We start from the raw sequence: 21,077 nt of genomic DNA, 5'->3' as shown, positions 1-21,077 counted from the left end.
AAGTGGGTCGGGTTTTTGGGCCGGGCCGTAAAGACAGTCCATGCCGCCAACTACTATCTCAGGCTCGGGCCGGATTTGAACGGGTTGGGCCTGATGATCATCCTACGTGGCTATCTTGCGAAGTGGATCAAGTTCGTGTTGAGCCGAACCTGAACGGCCGTCACCGAGAGTTTGGTTCGTTTCTAGTTCTTCTAACGCCTCGGACCACAGTTGCTTTTCTTCTTCGTCTCTCTAGAGGTGTTCGTGAGAAGGGAGGGAGGCGATATTTTGGAGAGGGAGGAGGAATCCGACAAAGAAGCATATGGAGAAGAGGAGCAAAGAGCCCTCGTCGTCGAAGGGAAAGAGAGGTGTACTAGAGATCGAAGGGTACCCAATAGAGGGGTTATCGATCGGAGGGCAAGAGACGTGTGTGATATTCCCGACACTCAAGACGGCCTTCGACATCGGGAGGTGCCCCCAGAGATCCATCGCCCAGGATTTCCTCTTCATCTCTCACGGCCACCTCGATCACATCGTAACCTTTTTTTTTTTATCTATCACGCAGCAAGCAACTTTGACTCCTAAATCAAACACAGCGTTCGCATATTATGTTGTAGGAGACCTAAATTTTGAAGATATATCGATATCTTAATAGTCATCTATCTAGCTGATTTGTGGTGTTAAGCTTATCTTGGTATTCGAAGTTGCAAACTTTTGGTAATGCTGCCCACTATATTTCGAATGGAATGAGGTAGAGGAACGAGAAAAGGATGATTTTATAGATTACAAGTGCTTGATTTAGCAAAGAAGCGCGAAATAGTGAGTGTAGAATTCTGGCAAATTAGAGATGAAAAAGGAGCTTCTTTTTCCCTCTTAGTTTGTGCTAAATTAGTATTAAATTTTTTTGGCCCATATTGGTAAAGATTGTCTTAAGGAAGATAAAAGCATGTGCAAGTCATGGAGTAGGAGATTAAAAGATGGATCCTTACGAAACTAAGAGCTTATTAGAAGTCTAGAACTGCAAGCGGACTAAGTAACATGCAGTTAATGTTATCTACTTGGTTCTTATTAGATATTGGGCTAGAAGTAATCAAGTAAGGCATTAACCTGTAAGATTGCTCGATCTATTGTTTCTCTGGTTCTAATTTTACTTTCTTATGTTATCATTGTCACCATAGTCATCAAGATCTTCTGTCATTTGTCTTGTCCAAGCTTTTGCCCTACATAATAGTAGCAGTATGGAATTTCGATGAGGGTTATATGGAAAAACTTACTTGGTAATCACTCTGGATTGATGGTTTGCTCTTTTGTTTGTTTCCAATACAGGGAGGTCTTCCCATGTATGTTGCCACACGTGGGTTGTATAGCATGAAACCACCAACTATATTTGTTCCAGCATCTTTGAAAGAAAACGTGGAAAAACTATTTGACATACACAGGGCAATGGACCAATCTTTGTTGAACCATAATCTAATAGTGTTGAATGTAGGTAAGTCATAATACACTAACATTTTTTTATTATATTTTTTAATCAATTACTGCATGTAAAGCTCTAACAAGCATACTCTTTCCAGGTGAAGAATTTCAGATAAGGAAGGATCTTAAAGTAAAAGCCTTCAAAACTTACCATGTGATACCAAGTCAGGTGAGGATGGGTATGGTCTCTCACTCATCTAATTGTAGTAACTAGTAAGATGCATTTACTGAGAAGGCGGATATTCTCAGGTAAACTTATTTATATCAGTTGATGCAGGGTTATATAATATACACAGTTAAGCAGAAACTAAAGCAGGAATATGTTGGCCTTTCTGGAAATGAGATCAAGAGCTTAAGGTTATCAGGTGTGGAGGTCTGTCTTAGTAGACTATGATATTGAGCTAAAACTAACTGATACTATTGTGATAATTGGACTAAAAATTATGCTTCTATTGTCTCTCAAGACTATCTTTTCTTTTTCTTTTTTGATTTAAAAGATAAATCTTTTATTAAGTTAATATGTCTCACCTGCAGATCACTAACACGGTGACGAGTCCTGAAATTGCTTTCACGGGAGATACCACATCCGATTTTATAACTGATCCTGATAACACTGACATACTAAAAGCACGGATTCTTGTCATGGAGGTACCTATTCTACCAATCATCCATAATATTTCTCCCGCCTTATTTATTCTACCAATCATCCATAATATATTTCTCCCACCTTCCCTCCTTACCCCACCCCACCAAAAATGCACATGCACAGATGTGTCTGCATCAACACTCAAACAAACATATTCTTCTAGTTGATGAGCATTAGTTATTCCAAAATGCTCTATACTTGTCGCCCCTTGTACTTTTATATGACTCTACTTTTATATGACTATTTATTTGGATATCTCCTGATGCTTTCTTATGAAGGAGTCATTGTATATGATACGAGTCCAACACCTACATAGTTTTTAATGTACTTGTCAGAATGTATTTATTGTCAAGATGATATGTTAGATGTTCTGCTGTTTGCATTATCAGCAACATGATTTTTTGCCCATTTGGCATTAATATCTGATTGTTAACTTTCATTAAGCTGACTTGAAAACTGAATATCCTTGGAAGTAGCAATGATCATGTTCTTGTAGATTATGCTATTGCGTTAATATTTGTAGACTTGCATAATGAATTACAGACGTCTATACTTTGTATGTTATTTAGCCGGGTAATCTCGTTTTATCTTATAAATGCTCAATCCAGTCATTTTCATGTACAATTGGCACTTCTCTTAGGTGCTTGAGGTTTAATTATGCACAATACATAGCAAGTCCCTGTGCATTAGACGGATAGTTGTTCAACTCGTCGTATGTTAATTTAATGTGCTACTAGGAGTTGGTAGCACTTTTGATAATAATTGTGATTTGTGAGATTTTATTTTAATGTCGGATGTTAGAATTTGAGATGCTTGGTATGAATTTCAGAGCACTTTTGTTGATGATGCAATGCCAATTGAGCATGCAAGAGATTTTGGCCACACTCATTTGTTTGAGGTTACTCTGAACTCTTCTGTACTTGATAAGTAAAAGTTTGGGATATATATAAGATAGGTGGACATTAATTCCTTTTTCTTTTTCTTCTTACTTGCAATATTGGACAGATAGAAAATTATTCTGAGATGTTCCAAAACAAAGCCATTCTTCTAATTCATTTTTCTGCTCGTTATCGGCCTGAGGTAAGTTAATCATCTTATTCATGACTAACTTCTTTCCGTTGATTATTTATGTTCTCATGTAAGCTGCTCTTTCAACAAAAATCAATCTTATGTTTTCTCCTTACATGGTAGAACTTTCATATAGACTTCATTGTTGTTGATTGAGAAGGAAAAGAGAAGAAAAGGTGGAATACCAAAAGATCATCTTGGTTGGCCAGACAAATAAACTTTGTAGAACTTGTTTTAGTAATAAATAGTCATGTGAAATAGTTCAATTGTACGGTTGCCTTCATTGCCTAATCTTGAAGACATTTACCAGATGATAATACAAGTTACCCTTTGAAAGGGAATAGTTCCATGACTTCCCTTTCTTCACTTATTCTTGCAATTTTCTTAGTCTGTCAGTGTTCTTGGACTGGCCTTTTCGAAAACATTGTCTAGCCATTGCTTTTATAAGACCCAAACTCTGTCCATCTCCCCTGCAGTTGATGCATCAACATACCATTTACATATTGACCTGGGTTCACTTAATTATGAACAACCCCTTTATTGTTAGACCCGAGTATGTTGCTATTTGAAAAGAAAACTTTCTATTTCCATGTTCGTTTTCATTCTTTTAAATCTTCATGCCTTCTATATTGAGGTTAACAACATGCCTTTCTAGTTGGTACATTATTTGGTTCACATGGAATCTCTAATATGATAATTGCATTTTTCCTTTTCTGCCACCTAAATATCCAGTCAGAAGCATGTCTGAACTATCTTCCGGTCGTCTAATTCTTCATGCTCATCTATTTACTTTATTGCTTCAGGAAATTGAGGCAGCGTTGGCTAAATTACCTCCATCTATAGCAAATAGAGTTTTCGCATTGACAGAAGGTTTTTGAACATCCATGTCAAATACTTGTGTATCAGACTATCAGTTCTTAGATGCTTTGCCATTCATTCATCTGGTATATCGAAATATTCATCTTCTTTCTAGCACTCAATAGCTTAAATTTGTGTCATGACATTGGACATCAATCCAATCTAAATTGTCATCAGTTTTTACTGACAATTAGTTTTGCAAAACCGGTTTGACTTTAGTGTCAACTATCTGCGCAAAACTCTTTTTTTTTTTTATCAACAGTCTGGAACTAAAAAAAAAAATCAATCTCTTCCTTTTTGTTGACTCTTTTTTTTCAACTTCAATAAGCCAACATGCAACAGATTTTGTTTGAAATCGAAATAAAGATAACTTATTCCAAGCTGCTTTTTTCTTTCTTTCTTTTTCTTCCGGTAGAAATGGCTGAGCATCAGAGTAAGTCATGCACGTCCAAGAGAAATCTTGAGAGCAAAATAAAATGGCTTATTGTTATTAAAAAAACTGCAAAAAATAGGTCACTTGTTCAGTATAATCAGTGGAGAATTACAGAATAGGAGATGCAGAGGTGAAAGTAACTAGTACTTGTCTACTTGAGCAACATAAAGGAACTGGCAGTTACCGTCCTTCGCTGATTTACTACATACAAGTGTCACAAAGTAAAGCACTATACATTACAGTAAAATAAGCATCTTGTGTACTGAAGACCTTAAAAGGGAAAACGGAAAAAAGATTGGGTTACACATTTCCTTTCTTTGTAAAAAAAATTGATCCTCTTAAAAGCCCTCTTTGGCCTTCACTTGTCGGACTATAATCCAACATGAATAGCACAATCCAGAAAAATTAAAATGAGAGCCAATAACTTAGTGGAGGTAATAGCACCACTCCGAGCTATGATTCAGAGCACCTTGTTCTGATGCCGGGTTAGCTAACTACCTGATCAGCCAGGTGAAATTGCAGCAAAAGAGGCTTGTTCTGAAAGCAGATAAAACAACAGAAACTGCGCTAGTCATCCTCATTATAGTTGAGCCCCCCAATACGCTGCCGCCTCCTGTCAAAAACAGCCTTGAATGATTCTCGTTCAGCACGTAGTTGCTCACTGAACCGCCTCTTTGATTCGGTGTTGCTCCTCCCTTTAGACATGGTATCATCTTCAATTAAAGGATTGGATTCCTACAAGTGAACATTTATCTTATGCTAATACGAGGATTCCATTGCAAAAGCACCCATAGACAGAAGAGAGACTATGGAACAATATGTTAATATACATGCACTCATATAACATACAATTATAGGACTACACTACAAACTTTATGCTAAATTTCTGAAAAAAGATTTTATTAACTTTGTAGCCATTGGATACACGTCGCATATGAAAAAAATAGTATTACAGTAGAAAAAGAGTTGGAAATGTCTTTCGGATTAGTGTTTTACCCTCCTAAGATGAAACCAATGGTTAAAAAGTGATCCAGATATGTTGCCATGTATTCCTAGCTGTCGTTAGATGACTCGTAATCTATACATTTCTACTGACAATTCCAATAAAACCAAGGAAGGCCTGGCTTTTGTTCTCATGATATCTTCATAAGTTTACAGGAAAATTATTATAACGTGGGATGACCTATTCAACCTAGCACCCAACTTTCATAGCTAGCCACAAGATTGTCAGTCTATCAGAATATGTTGGTCAGTTGACTATCTTGGGACCTCCGTGATCCTTGGGCGAGGACTCAAAATTGGTCAAGCCTGGATAAGGTCAAAGTGTAAGAACAATACTTGATTATCCTGGACTGAACTTAACCGATTCCTTAGTCTCGTCCAAGTCCAAACAGATGAGTCTCTTCTTTTATAAGCATAGCTGCAACCTGAACTGAGTTCAGCTTTCAATTTGAGAACCATGTAGAACCCAATGCATCTTGACATTACACATGACTAGGGTCTAAACGAGGCTAGGTACTGGTTCCCGACCAACATGCACCCTGTTTTACAGTATTGCTTCCTGACCATCTTATATATCATCAGATACCTTTCAACAAAAACAGTGTGCTGATTATCTAAAATAATATGTACATATCCCTATCCGATCAGCAATACTGCAAGCCTCATGACCAGAAAAATCACAAATGCAAGATGATTCTTTGGATCCCTACATGCACCTGGTTCCTGAGAGCAGCCCCATATTTTAAAACTTGAAGAATACATAATTTATCTCCAAAGGAATAACATGGGATAAATATACATCAGGCATGTATTTCATATATCAAAATCGAGTGAGTATATTGAAAGAATGGTGGAAGGAAATCACAGGATAGAACACTGACCAAATTGTAACCAGATCCTGGACCAATGATCAATGATGAGGTGGTTCGTTTTTTAGCAGCACCTATGGAAAATCCACGTCTCTCATCCTGGAAAGAACACAAAATTGGAAAAACATAGGCATGTAATGAACAATTTTGGTAGAACATGCCAAAAGAAATACATGAGTAGTTAGAGAGAGGGGGTGGTGGCAAGATGCAGGGTCCCATGAATGATTGCCAATGAGGGTCTGGAGAGGGCACGATTAATGCAACTTAATATAATTGATTAATCAAGGAAGAAAAATAAATTTATGCCTAACATATGACCACGAATATCTACTCATCATAAGATGCACTATGCTAATTAAAGATGAGAAATAATCACACTAAAAAAGCAAAACAAAGTACTAGAAATGCATAAGGGCATTAGAATAAGATGAGCGATCCAAGCTAGTTAAAGATAATCTACCAAATGATTCCACCCGAAAATTCACCCTTGGCAGGAGATCTTTCTAGTTTTAACAACCATGAGAAACTAGACTCACTGTTATTAATGAAAGCACAACCAAATCTTCAAAATGGCACTATCTTCTAGTACTTAATAGTTCCTTCATGCTGAAAGAAACAGCAGGTGCAGAATTAAGCATGTACAATATCTAGTAGTGTAAAAGCAAAACCAGCTCATCATAAACTTTTAAGACAACTTAGGCGAAGCAAAACACCAGGAGCACAACTATTTGCAGCGGAATCACATAGTATAGTATACCTTATCACCCCAATGAACAGACTTTCTACTTTTGCCATACGCTTGGACCAATCCAAAAAGAGCACCTGAATTCCTCTTGTTACCATAAGAGTCTTCAGCATCCTCATCTAAATCCTTTGACCATTTACTCTTTCCCAATTCTTTGACAGCAGTCACCTCTTCCTCCTCTTCAGAGTCCCATCTATCTCCAGCTTTTGATAAACCTAAACATATTATGACATAGCAATTAAATTCATGAAAATTGCAAGGGCCCTTTTCCAGGAAGATGATACAAATTAGTACCTAGTCTTCTTATCATTCTCCCATCTTTAGTACCTAGCTTATGCTACAAATTATCATAAACTGTACATTTAGATTCACTGATTGACACCTTAGCTTCTTCTTTACCTACTTTATTGCAAATTCTCAATCTTCCTACATTTATATATATATATATATATATATATATATATATATATATCTGCTTAATACAAGTAGATCAGTATGATGCCCTATAAGTTATAACAGTTAACTGATATAATCTTGAACAAATTGACTAACAGCCATACAACGTTCATACAACAAATGCAAGAAAGAAAAATTACATACAATTTTTAAACATAAACTAGAAATAGAAAAAATCAACAATCGCTTTTTGCTACAATTACCAAACACAATATACTTACCACTATTAGCTTCCAAATCTGATGATTTTGGTTTCTCCTGCTCAACATCTTCCTTATCGAGCAAATTATGTGTACTTCCTGCACAGTCAGCATCATCTGTATCCATATCCACCTGTTTTGAAAAGAGATCACAGTTGGCACAATATCTTTCTTTCATTGAGTTCACAAAAGGATTATGCAAATAAATATGAGCAATAAAGAAATAACACAACCAGGGTCATCAAAGATTAACACCCATGTACTGTCAGGGGGCATAGAGCTGGGGCTTAAAGCCCCTGATGTAAGCCACGTCACCTACAAGTCATACAGACAATGATCTTGGACTTAAAACCTTGTGAACAATCAGGAGCTTTAATCCCGTGGTTAGAGCTTAGAGCTCCTGGTTGCAGGCTGCAGGACACAAACGGCCACAGATCAGAGGCTTTAAGCCCCTGGGGCTTGGACCTTCATGCCCCTAACCTGTTCAATGCGGTCATAAGGCTCTTTAAAGGTTTAAGCCCTGATGTAATGGCAGGCTTTAAGCCTGTGGCTGCTTCAAATCAGACTATGCGCAATCTAAAACTTGCCAGGAAGGTAGACCTTCATTGAAAATCAAAGGTATTCTTCCTATTAAATTGATCTGCTTAAAGTCAGGTACTCAGGTTTCAGGCAACATGTAGAGACATGGATACGGTTTGCGACTTGAGTGCAGATTGCACACCATCAAGTTACGAAATTATCATATGTTAAATTCATAACATAGGCAAATATTTTCTACTTAAATCAACACCAAATATATGCGTGAACAGAAAAGATTCTAAGAAGAAAACCCTCCATTGATATTATGCATGGTATTGTGGATACTGAAACAACATTGCAGTAGATAATCGGATTTCTTCAGCATGACCACTTAAAACTCCAGTTCATGAAGAAATAGAGAACTAGAGGCTCACAATACACTCACCATTACATAATGAAATGATAAATGTACTAAAAGATGAATGAAGAGAACATGCCATCTTACTGAATTGTCTAGCAAGGTGATAAATTTAATATAGCACCAAAAGAATAAAGTTTCATAAAATAGAACCCTCATCTCATGATGACATTAATACAAAAGAACAAGGTGTCTAATCTTAAAGGAAACACCTTGTAAAGGCAACAGTAATTACAAATCAAGATTTCTGTCCCGAACCAGACTAAAGCAATTTGCAAGAATTACTACACGTAACTTCAATCCATACAAAATTTTGGTAGGAGAAAAGATCAAATCTTGTGACCATTTGACTTAGTTAGAAGCTTATTGTTTTGTGCCTCATATACAAGGACTTTAAGCAGGCAGCATTCAGATGTAGCCAAAAGGACACAAATTTTGTACCTCTTGTATAGAATGCTCATTCAGATCATCCCCTTTGAACAATGACTGCAAGGTAATCAACAATAACATAGTAAAACTGATGATCTTAAAAAAAGAATTCTATTTCATGTTAAAGTGTAAATGCCATCACATAATCAATCTTGTAAATATACTTGAGCCATTATAAAAGACCTGAATGTCTAGTCGTAAATATAATGATGGGGCCTCTTCCCATTTGTCTGCCATCTTCTGAATGTCATCTAGGGTGAATCTATGCACATTCCTAGCAGCACAACCCTGTCCATTCCATGCGTATATCAAAAACATAGTATATTAAGAAGAGAGAAGTATGTGTCTTGAATACTTGTATATAACCACACTACAAATTAGAATTGGAACATTATTTTATGAGGAATGGAAACTGATATAACAAAACATTCAATGGAATAATACAAGTTTCATATACAAGTGATTTGTCACATACTAAGAGAAACTAGTATGATAGATGAAAGGTCTAGTCAACAAGGTTATGTACTAGATACAGATTTAGCATGGGAGATTCTTTATCAAATTAAAATTATGAAAAATAAATGATAAAGCAGCTGATGCCAAAGAGAACCTGTTGTCAAACTATTTAAGTCCAGCTGACAAAAATTCTTTTCAAGATAAGCTCTACCCAGTGTAAAATCTTCCACCAAAAATACCCTCATTTATACTCAACTCCTTGTTACGCATTTTCTGAGTTATTCAGTTCCTATATGCATACCTAAACATTCTTAAAGGATATCTCAAGTAAGACAAGCATATCCTTTAAGGAATTAATAAACAGTTGAAACTATAAAATGAACTTTCCAAAACTCTAAAGGTGAGAAATCCCTCACATGTAGAAAGATAAATAAACAAGTCCTCCAAAATGGATATTATCATGAGAAAAATACCAAGCATAAAAACTCACAGTTGGATCCTTGTATGGAGCTTCCAGCAAGTACACCTCATAGCCCGATCTCTGCTTGCGAAGAAAGATGAAAAAGTGTAAAGCACCAGAATAGGTGGAAATAGGTTTCTCAAAAAAAAAAAAAAAAATTGAACATCGCTAAAATTTAATGCAAATTAACACAAACAAATACTTTCAAGAGATCTAAAGCATAAATCAAAAAGGACATAAACTGGATGATATAAAGAGAGCAAACACACAAAGTGACAGGAGTATCTTACAATGTGTTCTTTGTGAATCCAAACAATCAGTCCTCATCTAGACGTCTCCACATATACCAACTAGAATTGAAATACAGAGATTTTTCTTTCACTTTAAACCATCTTCAATGATGATGATTTAGCACCACATTTGCTCAATTGAAAAGGGCAATTTGATACATATGCAAAGAACTCGTGTAGTTGATCATTTTTTTCTACTATTTACTTCAATTGTATGAATCTTGAATTTGGAAGAATCCAAATCGGGCCAATTCAATTGAGAAAATGCAAGCATCCTTTCATCCTTCATATTTCTTTTTTTTTCCTATTTGTGTGTGTGTGATAAATTACTTCAAAAGAACATATCAGTAATCTTTTTTGTGCCAATAGAGCATATTACAACTTACAATTACTTCAAAATAAATTATATTCCAAGAAGCAGGTCCAAACAACTAAAACAAATACACCAATACTTCAAACTTTTAAGAGCATTTTTCCTCCATCTTCATATTAACAAAAAGAAATATCTGAGCATGTCACAATTGACCATGCAGACAACTGATTGAGTATAGCAATCAAGAGCTAAAGGAAAAGGAATTAATAAGAAAGTTAAAATAACAGAAAATAGACAACGGAACTCCACAAAGAATATCTATATCATATTTCACAAGTATCATTAAGCAAGAAACTAGAGATTTTACTTAAAGAAAAGAGATTTTTATATCTTAACCACACTTGCAGGAGCCTGATGAAGCCACTTACCAATCATCGCTCTCACACTGCAATATAAGTTAAAATAGTTCTTCGGATAAACAAAACCAAGAAATCCAAGATACTATCCAAATACCCAAGACAGACTTTTCAAAGTTCCAGTGAAATTAAATAAGTTCTCAAAGTTAAAGCATGCTTGAGAATTCCAATCAACCACTGGAATTGAAACAAAAATAAGAAATAATATACTCATAATGGTCACAGAAATAAAGAACAAGGGGTATACCTTCGCAATTGCCCAAAATTGAGCAAAATCAGCTACCCGCAGATTGCGGTCATCCACTAAATCGGGGCAAACATACCAGCAATAAGTGAGTCAGTTGCCAAATAATGCTGCATCAGTCGTTAGCGAAAATGAAGGGAGCTTATGGCGCATAGCCACTTCATCTCTATTTCATCTAAAAGGACACTAAAATCGATGGTCTTCAAATATACAAATGCCTAGGATGTGGGGCAAGCCTCCCAAATTAACATTCTTAGCTGCTATCATAATCTATTTAGTACGAGTGTCGATTCAGCTTGCAGAAGAAATATTTGCACAATTGAATGTGGGGAAATTCACTGCCAAAAACTACTGCATGCTTATTTATGTTGACAGCATTCAATCATTTGTCCAAATGGAATTTCTTATAACAGACCTGAGTAAAGACAAGCATTACAGGTAAAAGTTTAAACTTTACATGAATGTAATGCACCAAATTTATAAACCAAAGATGCAAAGAATAAATTTCACGAGAACAGCCAAGATATCAAACATGAACAAGGGCAAGAGCAAAGGAAAGTTTGGAAATAGTTAATTCCTCAAAACTCCTTAAATGAAAATAAGTAGCATTTAGAATGACAATCATACCAATAACAAAGGTGAAAATTCCTTCATCAAGGGTCTTCTTAAATGCCCTCAGCATGCTTGACCGATATGCCTGCCGAAAGACAGACATCAGAAGTTTTAATAGATTTCAATATAAGTTACTGAACATGGCATTGCTTGCCAACGAGAAAATGGTAAAAATGTCTAACTCAAGAAGTCAAGCACACCAAGCTTGAAGACAAATAATGCATCTAATCAGAAGTTGTAATAATAGAAGTACTGAAAAAAAAAACTTTTCTTATTTTTCATGCCAATAAGTGAAACACGATGTATAATGGAGAAATTACATTACTTATAAGTATGGAGTCTTATCCATACAGGATATAAAAGAACCCAAATTCAAGTGTGTTTCATGTATCGATGCAACATATCATGTAATCACATTGTAAACAGTAAAATACTTTGCAAGTGTCTATTATAACACGTTAGTGACATAACAGTTTGTTTCACAGTTTTAGATTTCATGAGAGTTAAATTAAAAGGTCAATTAAAGTTTAAGGCCCCATTAAGTTTTATAGGAAAGAATACATGGAAACGTAACAGATTGTTTGTCAGATAAGATAGATATCAGTCCTTTAAAAATTTGTGGTTTGGGAGGAGATTCATTGCTGTGAATGTCACTAATACTATTAATCTTATGGAATGAATCTCATATCTATCCTTACTAATTAAGGACACAGTGTGCAATTTTAATGGAACCGGTTATCTCTTAATACTTTCAGATACTATCATTTTCTCTGAGAAGCTTCAATTATACTTATCACAACATGATTAGCATGCTAAGGCACCCATAAAGATTAAAAGAAAAGTAACAAGAAAAAAGGGACAAAAAGTTAGCTCCAATCAACTGAAAGTCTGAATGGCATCTACTACAAAAAAACAAAGAAATAGAAATAATGAAGAGAAATTGATGGAAATGAATAGAATCACCTCCTCCATTTCAGACTCATAACAGTACTCAATCACTTTCTTGGTCAACTGCTTCTTGCCTTTGAATGAACTAGAAGATTTAGACCCTTCATTGTCTTCAACATCCTAATAACACATATAAAGTTTAACCATTCTTAGTCCTTACATGTCTAGATTCAAACAAAAAATAAACAAACAAACAAACAAATAAATAAAGAGTGCACTTTAGGCATTTATTCTGAAACAAATGCAGCCAAACCAATAAAAATTTACTCACTTTTTCCACTTCAATCATGAAATAATCATCCATTGCATGGATTCTAGGAGCACTTCCACCATTTTCAACTTCAAGATCACGCAATGCCTTCGCTAAATAACTCTTTCCACTACCTAGAAATGGAGGAAACTTTAATGTGCACATCAGATTTAGTGTGATTGATAAAAATAATTAAAAAAATATTTTCAGAATAAGTATTTCATCTAGTAATTAGCAAGATGCAAGAGATATCACAACACAATAGTCATCATATCCATTGTCATGTTTCTAACCAAGTTTTTGTTGCCCTTTTTTGCTTGGTTGCATTCTACTTTAATTGAACAACTTCTATTTACTATGAGCAAACATTGTTGAACTGTTCTTAAACATCTTTTGTGCCACTCCCAACTCTCATGAAATTATTCACTTTCTTTATTCATTCTTCTCTAGGGGAGCCACTAGTTCTTCTCAACTTTCCTATCCTAGTTGAATTAATTTTCTTAGTCAAAATATAAAGCACTGCTACTTATATCAATCAGAAATACTTGCGTCCTGCAAACTTTGCCTACAAGTTGTATTACAATGTCCTATACTAGGATAAACTTTAACAACACATTATAACCAAGAGTCTCAAAAGTTATTCGTGCAGAAAATGAGACAACCTGGAAGTCCCCGAAGGATGATGACAATGTGATCGGGGCGAGAAGCACGATGTGGCTGCTTAAACAAGTGGCAAGCACTAACAACTGTAGCTTTATCACTAAGACCATGCATGCTTGGATAAGCTTTCCCTCCTATATGCCGCTCCAAAGGGGCTTGATAGACGAATGGTAATCCCTACACAAGCAAACTCTCATATATTACCATAATCTTTATTTATGTAACATTGAATTTAACATATATCTAGGGATAATATCAAATTAAGATGCGATAAGAAAATAAAGATATTGGAGAAAGAAACAAGGTCAGAATACCATTTATCAGCATATTAAAACGACCATATCATGAAACATGTTAATTTAAGTCTGCATGCATCATAATAAACTACAAATTGCTATGAAGGAACATATGTAGAACGTTAACATCAGTACAAAGATAGTCTTTCTATATTCTATGTCACCAATTTTAGCTGCCAAAACTTGCTCAACACAAAATCTTGACACTATAGCCCAAGTTCATCTGTATTATCTAGAGATGATTATGTATTTTCTTCACATCAATTACATTTTGAAGTTGCAGTAGAATGTCAGATCTCAAACAATTGAATCTTGTCAAGCCTTCAGACTGACCAAAAACAAGACCAACAAAGGCAGGTGATAACACAAATTAAATATTTAAGAAAGAGATATGCGGATAAAGGGAGATACTAGACAATATCGTTACTGCAGAATACCATGATTTGGGTTGCAAGGAGATAGAAATATTTTACATGCCTATATGGTGCTAACAGGCTGACATTATAGTTTATAGCATCAAATATACAGCAAAGAATGAAGGAAACAAAATTAATCACAAATTAGAATTTAGTGCAGCTAAACGAAAACAGATTAGTTTGACAAGAGAGCATGAAAATTTAAAAGAAAATGTAGGGACAGCACCTCAGTAGTAAACTCTGATGCAGGTGGCACATTGTAACGATTTGCTTGTGATGGAGGACGAATTTCAGGCAAAGTACGAGAATTTGGTGCCACAGTTTTGGTGGCTGAAGCACTAGCTAAGACAGGAAATAATGTGGAATTCACCATTGTTGCTGAGGAAGATGCCTCCAGATACACTGCTGGAATAGGTGGTGGCATGGAAGGATATGACCGTGGAGTATTCCCTTGAACATGCCCTTCTGTAGCAATATGGTCCACATAACTTGTCCCAGGCAAGTGTGGGAAGCTTCGCTGTTCACTGCCAACCTTGGCACTATATTGTTCTGTTGCTGGGTAGGATTGTGATTCAAATGGCTTCATAGTGCCCTCATGAGTCAGATGTTTGACTTCAAAACTTGTCGGCATCACCTTTGAATGCTGGCTGTATAACTCAGACTTGTTGTATGCATGGTTCCGCACCATATAAGCTGGATGTGAGCTTCGTTCTTCATCCTTTACTAAATATTGTGCCATCCGATCTCTATCTGTCTCAGCATAGGGAGTTTGTTCTGGCAATACACATGGAGAGTTCTCAGTTGGAGGAAACCTTTGATGATCATTCCCATGATACATTCGATGAGGGCCTTGTGAAGCGTTATCAGGGTTAGGATATGTCGCATGCGGTCGACATTCATACATAGACGTTTCATCTGAGGCACGAAATGGGTAATTTTGTGAAACTAATCCAGAATAACCAGGCTCATAACTCTGGGTTATCTGGGAAGGACCATTCGGCTGGTTGTTCTGCGAAACTGGGTTATCAGCAGTCAGTCGAGCATTGGCACCATTTCTTCCAAGATCACTTATTTCATATGACACGCCACCAATTTTTCTAACTTCATGGTTGAATGCCCTATCTCTCTCAAAATCCTTCGATTCTTGAGAAGGAAACCTGCTAATACTATGAGGATTTCGATCTCCTACAAAATTCCCATAGTGCTGATACATGTTTCCTTGCGTATGTTGATTCTGATAGCCAAAAGTAGGTTCAAGAGGCAATGTTGGATCGTTCCCACCAATATAACCAACTCCCAGATCTCCATTAGGAAATCTATCCATCCGGTAGTCCGCATTCAACTGCGCCAGCCCTTCCGCCGTACTCTGTTGCCCGTGATCTCGGATCAAACTCAATCTGCGCTCGTCTTCCGACAAGAACCTATCGTAAGAAGGCCGTGGTGGTGGAAAATTACCCAAAGCTGTCGCATCGATCCGCATCCTCTTGTTAAAGTTTTCCCTTTCCAGGAACTCTTCCTGATGAAATCTATGCGGCGGAGCGAAACCAGGACGGATCCCGCTCCAAGGATCCGGACCTCGAAACGGCGGCGGCGGAACTTGCCGGTGGTACAACGGCAACGCCGGCCGCGGATCGTACTGGAACGGTGGTGCGAACTCGCCGGCGAAGCGGCTGCGGTCGAAGGCGGGAGGCGGAGTGCAGAAGGGGAAGTGCTTGGTGTAGCAGATGGGGCAGACGTCGCCGTGCATCGAGCGGAATCGCCACGATTCGTCCATCGCGAGGCAGAGGATGGGAATCTATCTCTGATTTTGCGAGGATCAAGGGTCTCGTGAGCTGGGATTGGGAGAATCTTGGGGAGGTTTTGGCTTCGAGGTAGAAGAGGATTCAAGAAGCAAGACGAAGGTGCAAAACTGTAAAAGAGGTACTATTTAAGCACGCCGCGTTGCCCTGCGACATACCGATGGTATTTCCCGACTTACCCTCCTACATAGAGAAGTCGTGTTTTCATATCCACTCGGTATCGTAATCAGCGGCGACATATAGCATGGTTTAAGTATCGTCGCAGACTTCATTCTACTTCACGAAGATTTAAACCAAGTAGACTACTACCTTCTACAAATGGGTGTAATTAATGAAACTCTATTTGATTCCAAGTAGAATTCTCGTTCAAAGCCTGCAGATCACCAAAGATAAGCCAACCTTAGAGCTCGTAGATCTCCATGGCTTTCGTCAAAGGAGTAATCAAATGGTAGGACCCTACAAGTTTCATGAATTATCGTATGTAATATATTTTCACTTAATGGGAATCTAGAGATGCTTACACTGCAAACGACGTAATAAGATCAGCATTGCTTACAAGATAAAGATTATTCTGCTGTCACTGGAGAATCCACAAAAATTGGAAATTATGTACAAAAACTACAAAAATATAATGCTGAGATCGTCCCAGTAGTTATTTAGCTGCTTCGTTCTTTGTTCTCGCCATCGTCGGATCTTGTTCGAGCGGCTGGCGATCTCTTTAATTCGGGAGAAAGCGGTGGATGTGAGACTGAAGGACACGTGCCTTGAAGGGAAGTTAAAGAGGGAGTAGAGTACAAAAACGGAAACAAAACGACAGTTAGTTTTGTATCTGAATCCGGTGCTAGAATCCAGGATGTAGCCGGCTCTAGTTTAGAACAAGCGTTAGATGAAGTCGGTGATTCTGAACGATAAGTATCCGACTCGTTCTTCTCCTGCTGTAGACTTTATCATACTCGGCGTCTCTCTCTCTTTACAAGTTACAACGCCGCCCCAGCTTTATAGAACGATCTAGAGATCGAGGTCATCCATGGCGGACTACCACTTCGTGTACAAGGATGTTGAGGGCGCAAGCACTCAATGGGACGACATTCAACGCCGCCTCGGTAACCTACCTCCAAAGCCTGCCCCTTTCAAACCCCCAGCCTTCGTTCCCGCCGATGACCCCGACCTCGCGCCCAAATCCAAAGATTGGATCGACGAGCGCACCCAAGAGGAGCTCGAAGACCTTGAAGATGACCTCGATGACGACCGATTCCTCCAGGAGTACAGGTAACTCTCTACTGCATCAACCTTCTCTTCCCCTTCTTATTGGTTTTGGTTCTGCGATTAAAAAAAAATTTCTATTTTTAACGGTGAAGGAAGAAAAGGCTGGCCGAGTTGAAGGAGGAGGCCAAGGTGGCTCGATTCGGGTCGGTGGTGCCTATATCCGGATCCGATTTCGTCAGGGAGGTGTCGCAGGCGGCCCCCGATGTGTGGGTCGTCGTGTTCCTCTACAAAGACGGGTAATTTTGCTAAGATATGGTTCCTTTTTGTTGGTTTCCATGATTTGTTTAGGGGAAATCCGGTGTTTTCTTTATGCCGCTTTCTGGTTTTGGATCCGTAATGCTTATCGAGCAGCAAAAGAAAATGTGCATCAAAGGTTTGATTTTGATTAATCCAGCACGAGTAATTAAGGTTTTTTTTCTTAACTGGATATTAGTTTTCTACACTCTGATGACGAGCTCAGTAATTTGTACCGTCGTAGGCCTTATCCTTTTTCTCTTTTTATACTATTCGTTTAGGTGATTCTATTTGAAAATTTCCATCTGGAAATTAATCATTTTTTGTATTTGGTTTAGCAAAATTCTATCTTTTCCGTTGAAAAACAATTTGTTAGCTAGAATTCATTGGGGAAAGTCTAAGATTTTTATATCACTTTCATTCTTTGTACTTATTAGTCAGCAAGTTCAATAAACATTAGGTACTTAATATAAGTCCTGGATCATGACTTAGTGGAGGCATAACTTAATTGCACATATTGGTTATTATGCTGTTGTGGAATCAGATGATAGATCTATGAAATCTTGGTCACTGCTTGATACCTATATCCATATTCATTTTATAGCAGTGTTATTATATTCTTTTAGTGTTGTTTGTTTCTGATCTATCACATCTTGTGCTTATATAAGTGATTTGGTTTGAATACTTACTAATAGGCCTTTTTCATTTTTGGATCAATGTTGTGGTATGATGGCAGAGTACCAGAATGTGGATTACTTCTGCGTTGCCTGGAAGAACTAGCTACCAAATATCCAGGAACCAAATTCGTTAAAATAGTTTCCACTGACTGCATTCCAAACTACCCAGATCGGAACCTTCCGACCATATTGGTTTACAACAGCGGTGCTGTGAAAGGAACATATGTGGGGTTGCATCAATTTGGCGCAAGGAAAAGCACACCTGAATGTAAGTTGTACTGAGGTCATTGCACTTCCTTTTTCTTGTATCTTCTTTGCTAGCTCATTTTGCTTTGTATAAATAGTTGTGATGAGAATTATCATGATTCACAGATCATTTTCCATTTACGGTTATTCTCTCTTTTTTTATTTATAAAATGTTTTAATTTTCTCTGTCAATTCTTCCTTAATAGCTGCTTCTGATACATATGTTTTCTGGCTAAGAGTAGCAAGACTAATGGTTTCCAGACAAGTTACAGATATTCTCAGTATTTTTTGTCGGTTCTGAGTAAAAAGACTTATTTCCAGCCAGATAACCATTTCCCCTAAATTCCATCATCTTGGAAGTTGCAGAAAGATTATTTATTTACTCACTAACTAGCAGTTTATTTGGATGTAATGCCTTAAATGCCTATTTAAGAGCATTTGCATGTTCTTGTAAGTAAGGTCTTTCTGTTTGAGGTGAAGAGAATGGGCTATTATTGATGGTATGAGTGATGATACCAGAGAATTTCAGTTTATGTCTTTGGATCAATCTTCCAGGTTCTTTTTCTTGGATTTACTTGTGAGACACTTCTCCATTTCTGACTACAAGTACTGGTGAACAAAGTTCTCAGACAGTTTGAAATCCAGTTGTTTGCATGAAATTCCTTGTTTGCATTTTCTTTCATCTGGCAATATTTGTGGTTGCGACAAATTCTTCTATTGATATATGATACTTTGACCACTTAGCATGTGCAAGATTCTTCTTGCATGCATCTTTTTGTTTTGTTATGTGCATCAGAAAGCTCCAACTTTTGCTGCTTTCTTGCAATAGCTTAGCTCATATTACATCCATGAACATACCAACTAGGACTTAGTGTTAGTACCATCAGAATGATCTTCCTTTTTGAGAATAAGAATGGTCTTCTTTCTGTTATTGTTGACTGAGAATATATAATATATTGAAACATTACTAGATTGCATTATATAACTTTCCTGAAGAAAGCAGATTTGCAAATATATAGCAGCCTTGAATCATCATCTGTTGACGGTTATACTGATATAGCAATATTGCTTTTATTTCAGCTGTCGCATTAGCCCTTTGCCAGTCTGACCCAGTGCTTAATGATGGCCAATGTGGGAAAGATTCATCAAGGCATACCGTCATAGAAGGAGTTCGTAGGAAGTTTATAGAGAAAGTTGTGACAGAGCATGAAGATAAGGATGAATACTCGAGTGATTAGATCTTCTCCTTGTGGTTAATCTTTCTATTTGCAGATTTGTAAGACGTAAGGTTTTTGGGAAAATATTTCCATCTGATTTGGTGAAGGTGTATGCTAGAAAGAGTTGCTTTCTACCTGTAAAGAGAGAAACTTCCGGGAACTTTCTGGCTGCTGTATGGGTGAATGTTTCGTGTTTACTGTTTAGTACTACCAATTATGTATAACTTCCTTTTTATTCTTTGATGGCAATTGGATCTTAGTGGATAGTTGTGTACCATTGCACTGATGGCTTCAGCTACTTGTTTGACATTAAGGTCTCGCTTACTTTAAGAATAAAGTCAATTCTAGAATATGTATTCCTCTTTGTTATTTTCAAAATAAAGTCTTTATTTTAAAAATAGTTTTTTTTTATATATTATAAAATAAAGATGTAATAATTATTTTTGATGTAATATAAAGGTGAAGAAAAATGTGTTTTGTTTCTATGAAATTATTATGAATGCTATTTGATTTGATATAAAGTAGATTAATGGGATGCTTGTTTTCTAGAATATTATAATATTTAGTTGTTATTTTATAATAAAGAATTGTATTTTGGAATAAGAAAATAGTTATCCAAAGTGAACTGGGGGCTAAAGCTTTTTACTGGTTTGAAAATGCAAACCATGAAATAAAAATAGAATGGAATGTGCTGTCTTTGCAATATTCTTAAGTGAGAGGATAAGAATCTTTTCTATGCTGTGAAAGTATTATTATCTTGCATATTTTTTATAGCCTGATTTGAAATTCTGTTTGCAGTGCTTCATCTTGATACTTAAGGCAGTTTGAATGGCAAGAATTTCAGGTACAATGTAATTCCATCACTCCAACTGCAGGTAAACCTCTGATACCGCCCTCAACACTATTCCAAAGAGAATGCCTTAAGGTGCACTCTTTGCTTCCTGCTCTATTATTGGTTTATATATATATATATATATATATATATATATATATATATATATATATATGAATGATGGATATAGAAGGTAACATTTTCCATTATTATTGCTCGATGACATCAAATTATATAGTCAATTTCCTGTGATAAAGTTTAAACTGGAGTATAAACGCATTTTTCTTATTCACGGCTCACGAGGAATGATAAAGGACAAAATTGATGAGGGATAATATAGATGGATC

At 36.8% G+C, this 21,077-nt stretch overlaps 3 protein-coding genes across 6 annotated transcripts; 2 read left to right on the top strand and 1 right to left on the bottom strand.

The window, feature by feature from the left end:
* Nucleotides 1-162: 162 nt before the first annotated feature.
* LOC140781551 (nuclear ribonuclease Z) lies at nucleotides 163-4,217 on the top strand. 3 transcript variants are annotated; one of them, XM_073127570.1, is made up of 8 exons: nucleotides 163-514; nucleotides 1,306-1,468; nucleotides 1,554-1,624; nucleotides 1,724-1,828; nucleotides 1,990-2,103; nucleotides 2,931-2,999; nucleotides 3,107-3,181; nucleotides 3,973-4,217. In XM_073127570.1, the coding sequence occupies exons 1-8, from the start codon at nucleotides 302-304 to the stop codon at nucleotides 4,045-4,047; spliced, it is 885 nt and encodes a 294-aa protein (XP_072983671.1). In that variant the 5' UTR covers nucleotides 163-301; the 3' UTR covers nucleotides 4,048-4,217. The 3 variants fall into 3 exon arrangements, with proteins under 3 accessions (XP_072983671.1, XP_072983672.1, XP_072983673.1); XM_073127571.1 differs by having other exon boundaries at nucleotides 181-514; nucleotides 1,733-1,828; XM_073127572.1 differs by lacking the exons at nucleotides 3,107-3,181; nucleotides 3,973-4,217 and having other exon boundaries at nucleotides 181-514; nucleotides 2,931-3,070.
* A 310-nt stretch (nucleotides 4,218-4,527) lies between these two features.
* LOC140781550 (uncharacterized) lies at nucleotides 4,528-16,391 on the bottom strand. 2 transcript variants are annotated; one of them, XM_073127569.1, is made up of 13 exons: nucleotides 14,686-16,391; nucleotides 13,750-13,924; nucleotides 13,109-13,221; nucleotides 12,853-12,957; nucleotides 11,905-11,974; nucleotides 11,281-11,336; nucleotides 10,045-10,095; nucleotides 9,282-9,386; nucleotides 9,111-9,155; nucleotides 7,754-7,865; nucleotides 7,089-7,291; nucleotides 6,344-6,430; nucleotides 4,528-5,195 (listed from the first exon to the last, which is right to left on the bottom strand). In XM_073127569.1, the coding sequence occupies exons 1-13, from the start codon at nucleotides 16,231-16,233 to the stop codon at nucleotides 5,028-5,030; spliced, it is 2,838 nt and encodes a 945-aa protein (XP_072983670.1). In that variant the 5' UTR covers nucleotides 16,234-16,391; the 3' UTR covers nucleotides 4,528-5,027. The 2 variants fall into 2 exon arrangements, with proteins under 2 accessions (XP_072983670.1, XP_072983669.1); XM_073127568.1 differs by having other exon boundaries at nucleotides 4,592-5,155.
* A 692-nt stretch (nucleotides 16,392-17,083) lies between these two features.
* On the top strand, nucleotides 17,084-20,175 carry LOC140782764 (uncharacterized). Its single transcript, XM_073129531.1, has 4 exons — nucleotides 17,084-17,527; nucleotides 17,617-17,760; nucleotides 18,495-18,703; nucleotides 19,762-20,175. The coding sequence occupies exons 1-4, from the start codon at nucleotides 17,286-17,288 to the stop codon at nucleotides 19,917-19,919; spliced, it is 753 nt and encodes a 250-aa protein (XP_072985632.1). The 5' UTR covers nucleotides 17,084-17,285; the 3' UTR covers nucleotides 19,920-20,175.
* Nucleotides 20,176-21,077: the final 902 nt, after the last annotated feature.

The sequence above is a fragment of the Typha latifolia genome, chromosome 2 (genome assembly GCF_019914945.1).
Source record: "Typha latifolia isolate L0001 chromosome 2, TyphaL0001v2, whole genome shotgun sequence".
Lineage (NCBI taxonomy): Eukaryota > Viridiplantae > Streptophyta > Magnoliopsida > Poales > Typhaceae > Typha > Typha latifolia.
Note: the sequence above shows the minus strand (reverse complement) of the source record. Positions and strands in the feature narration are given on the sequence as shown.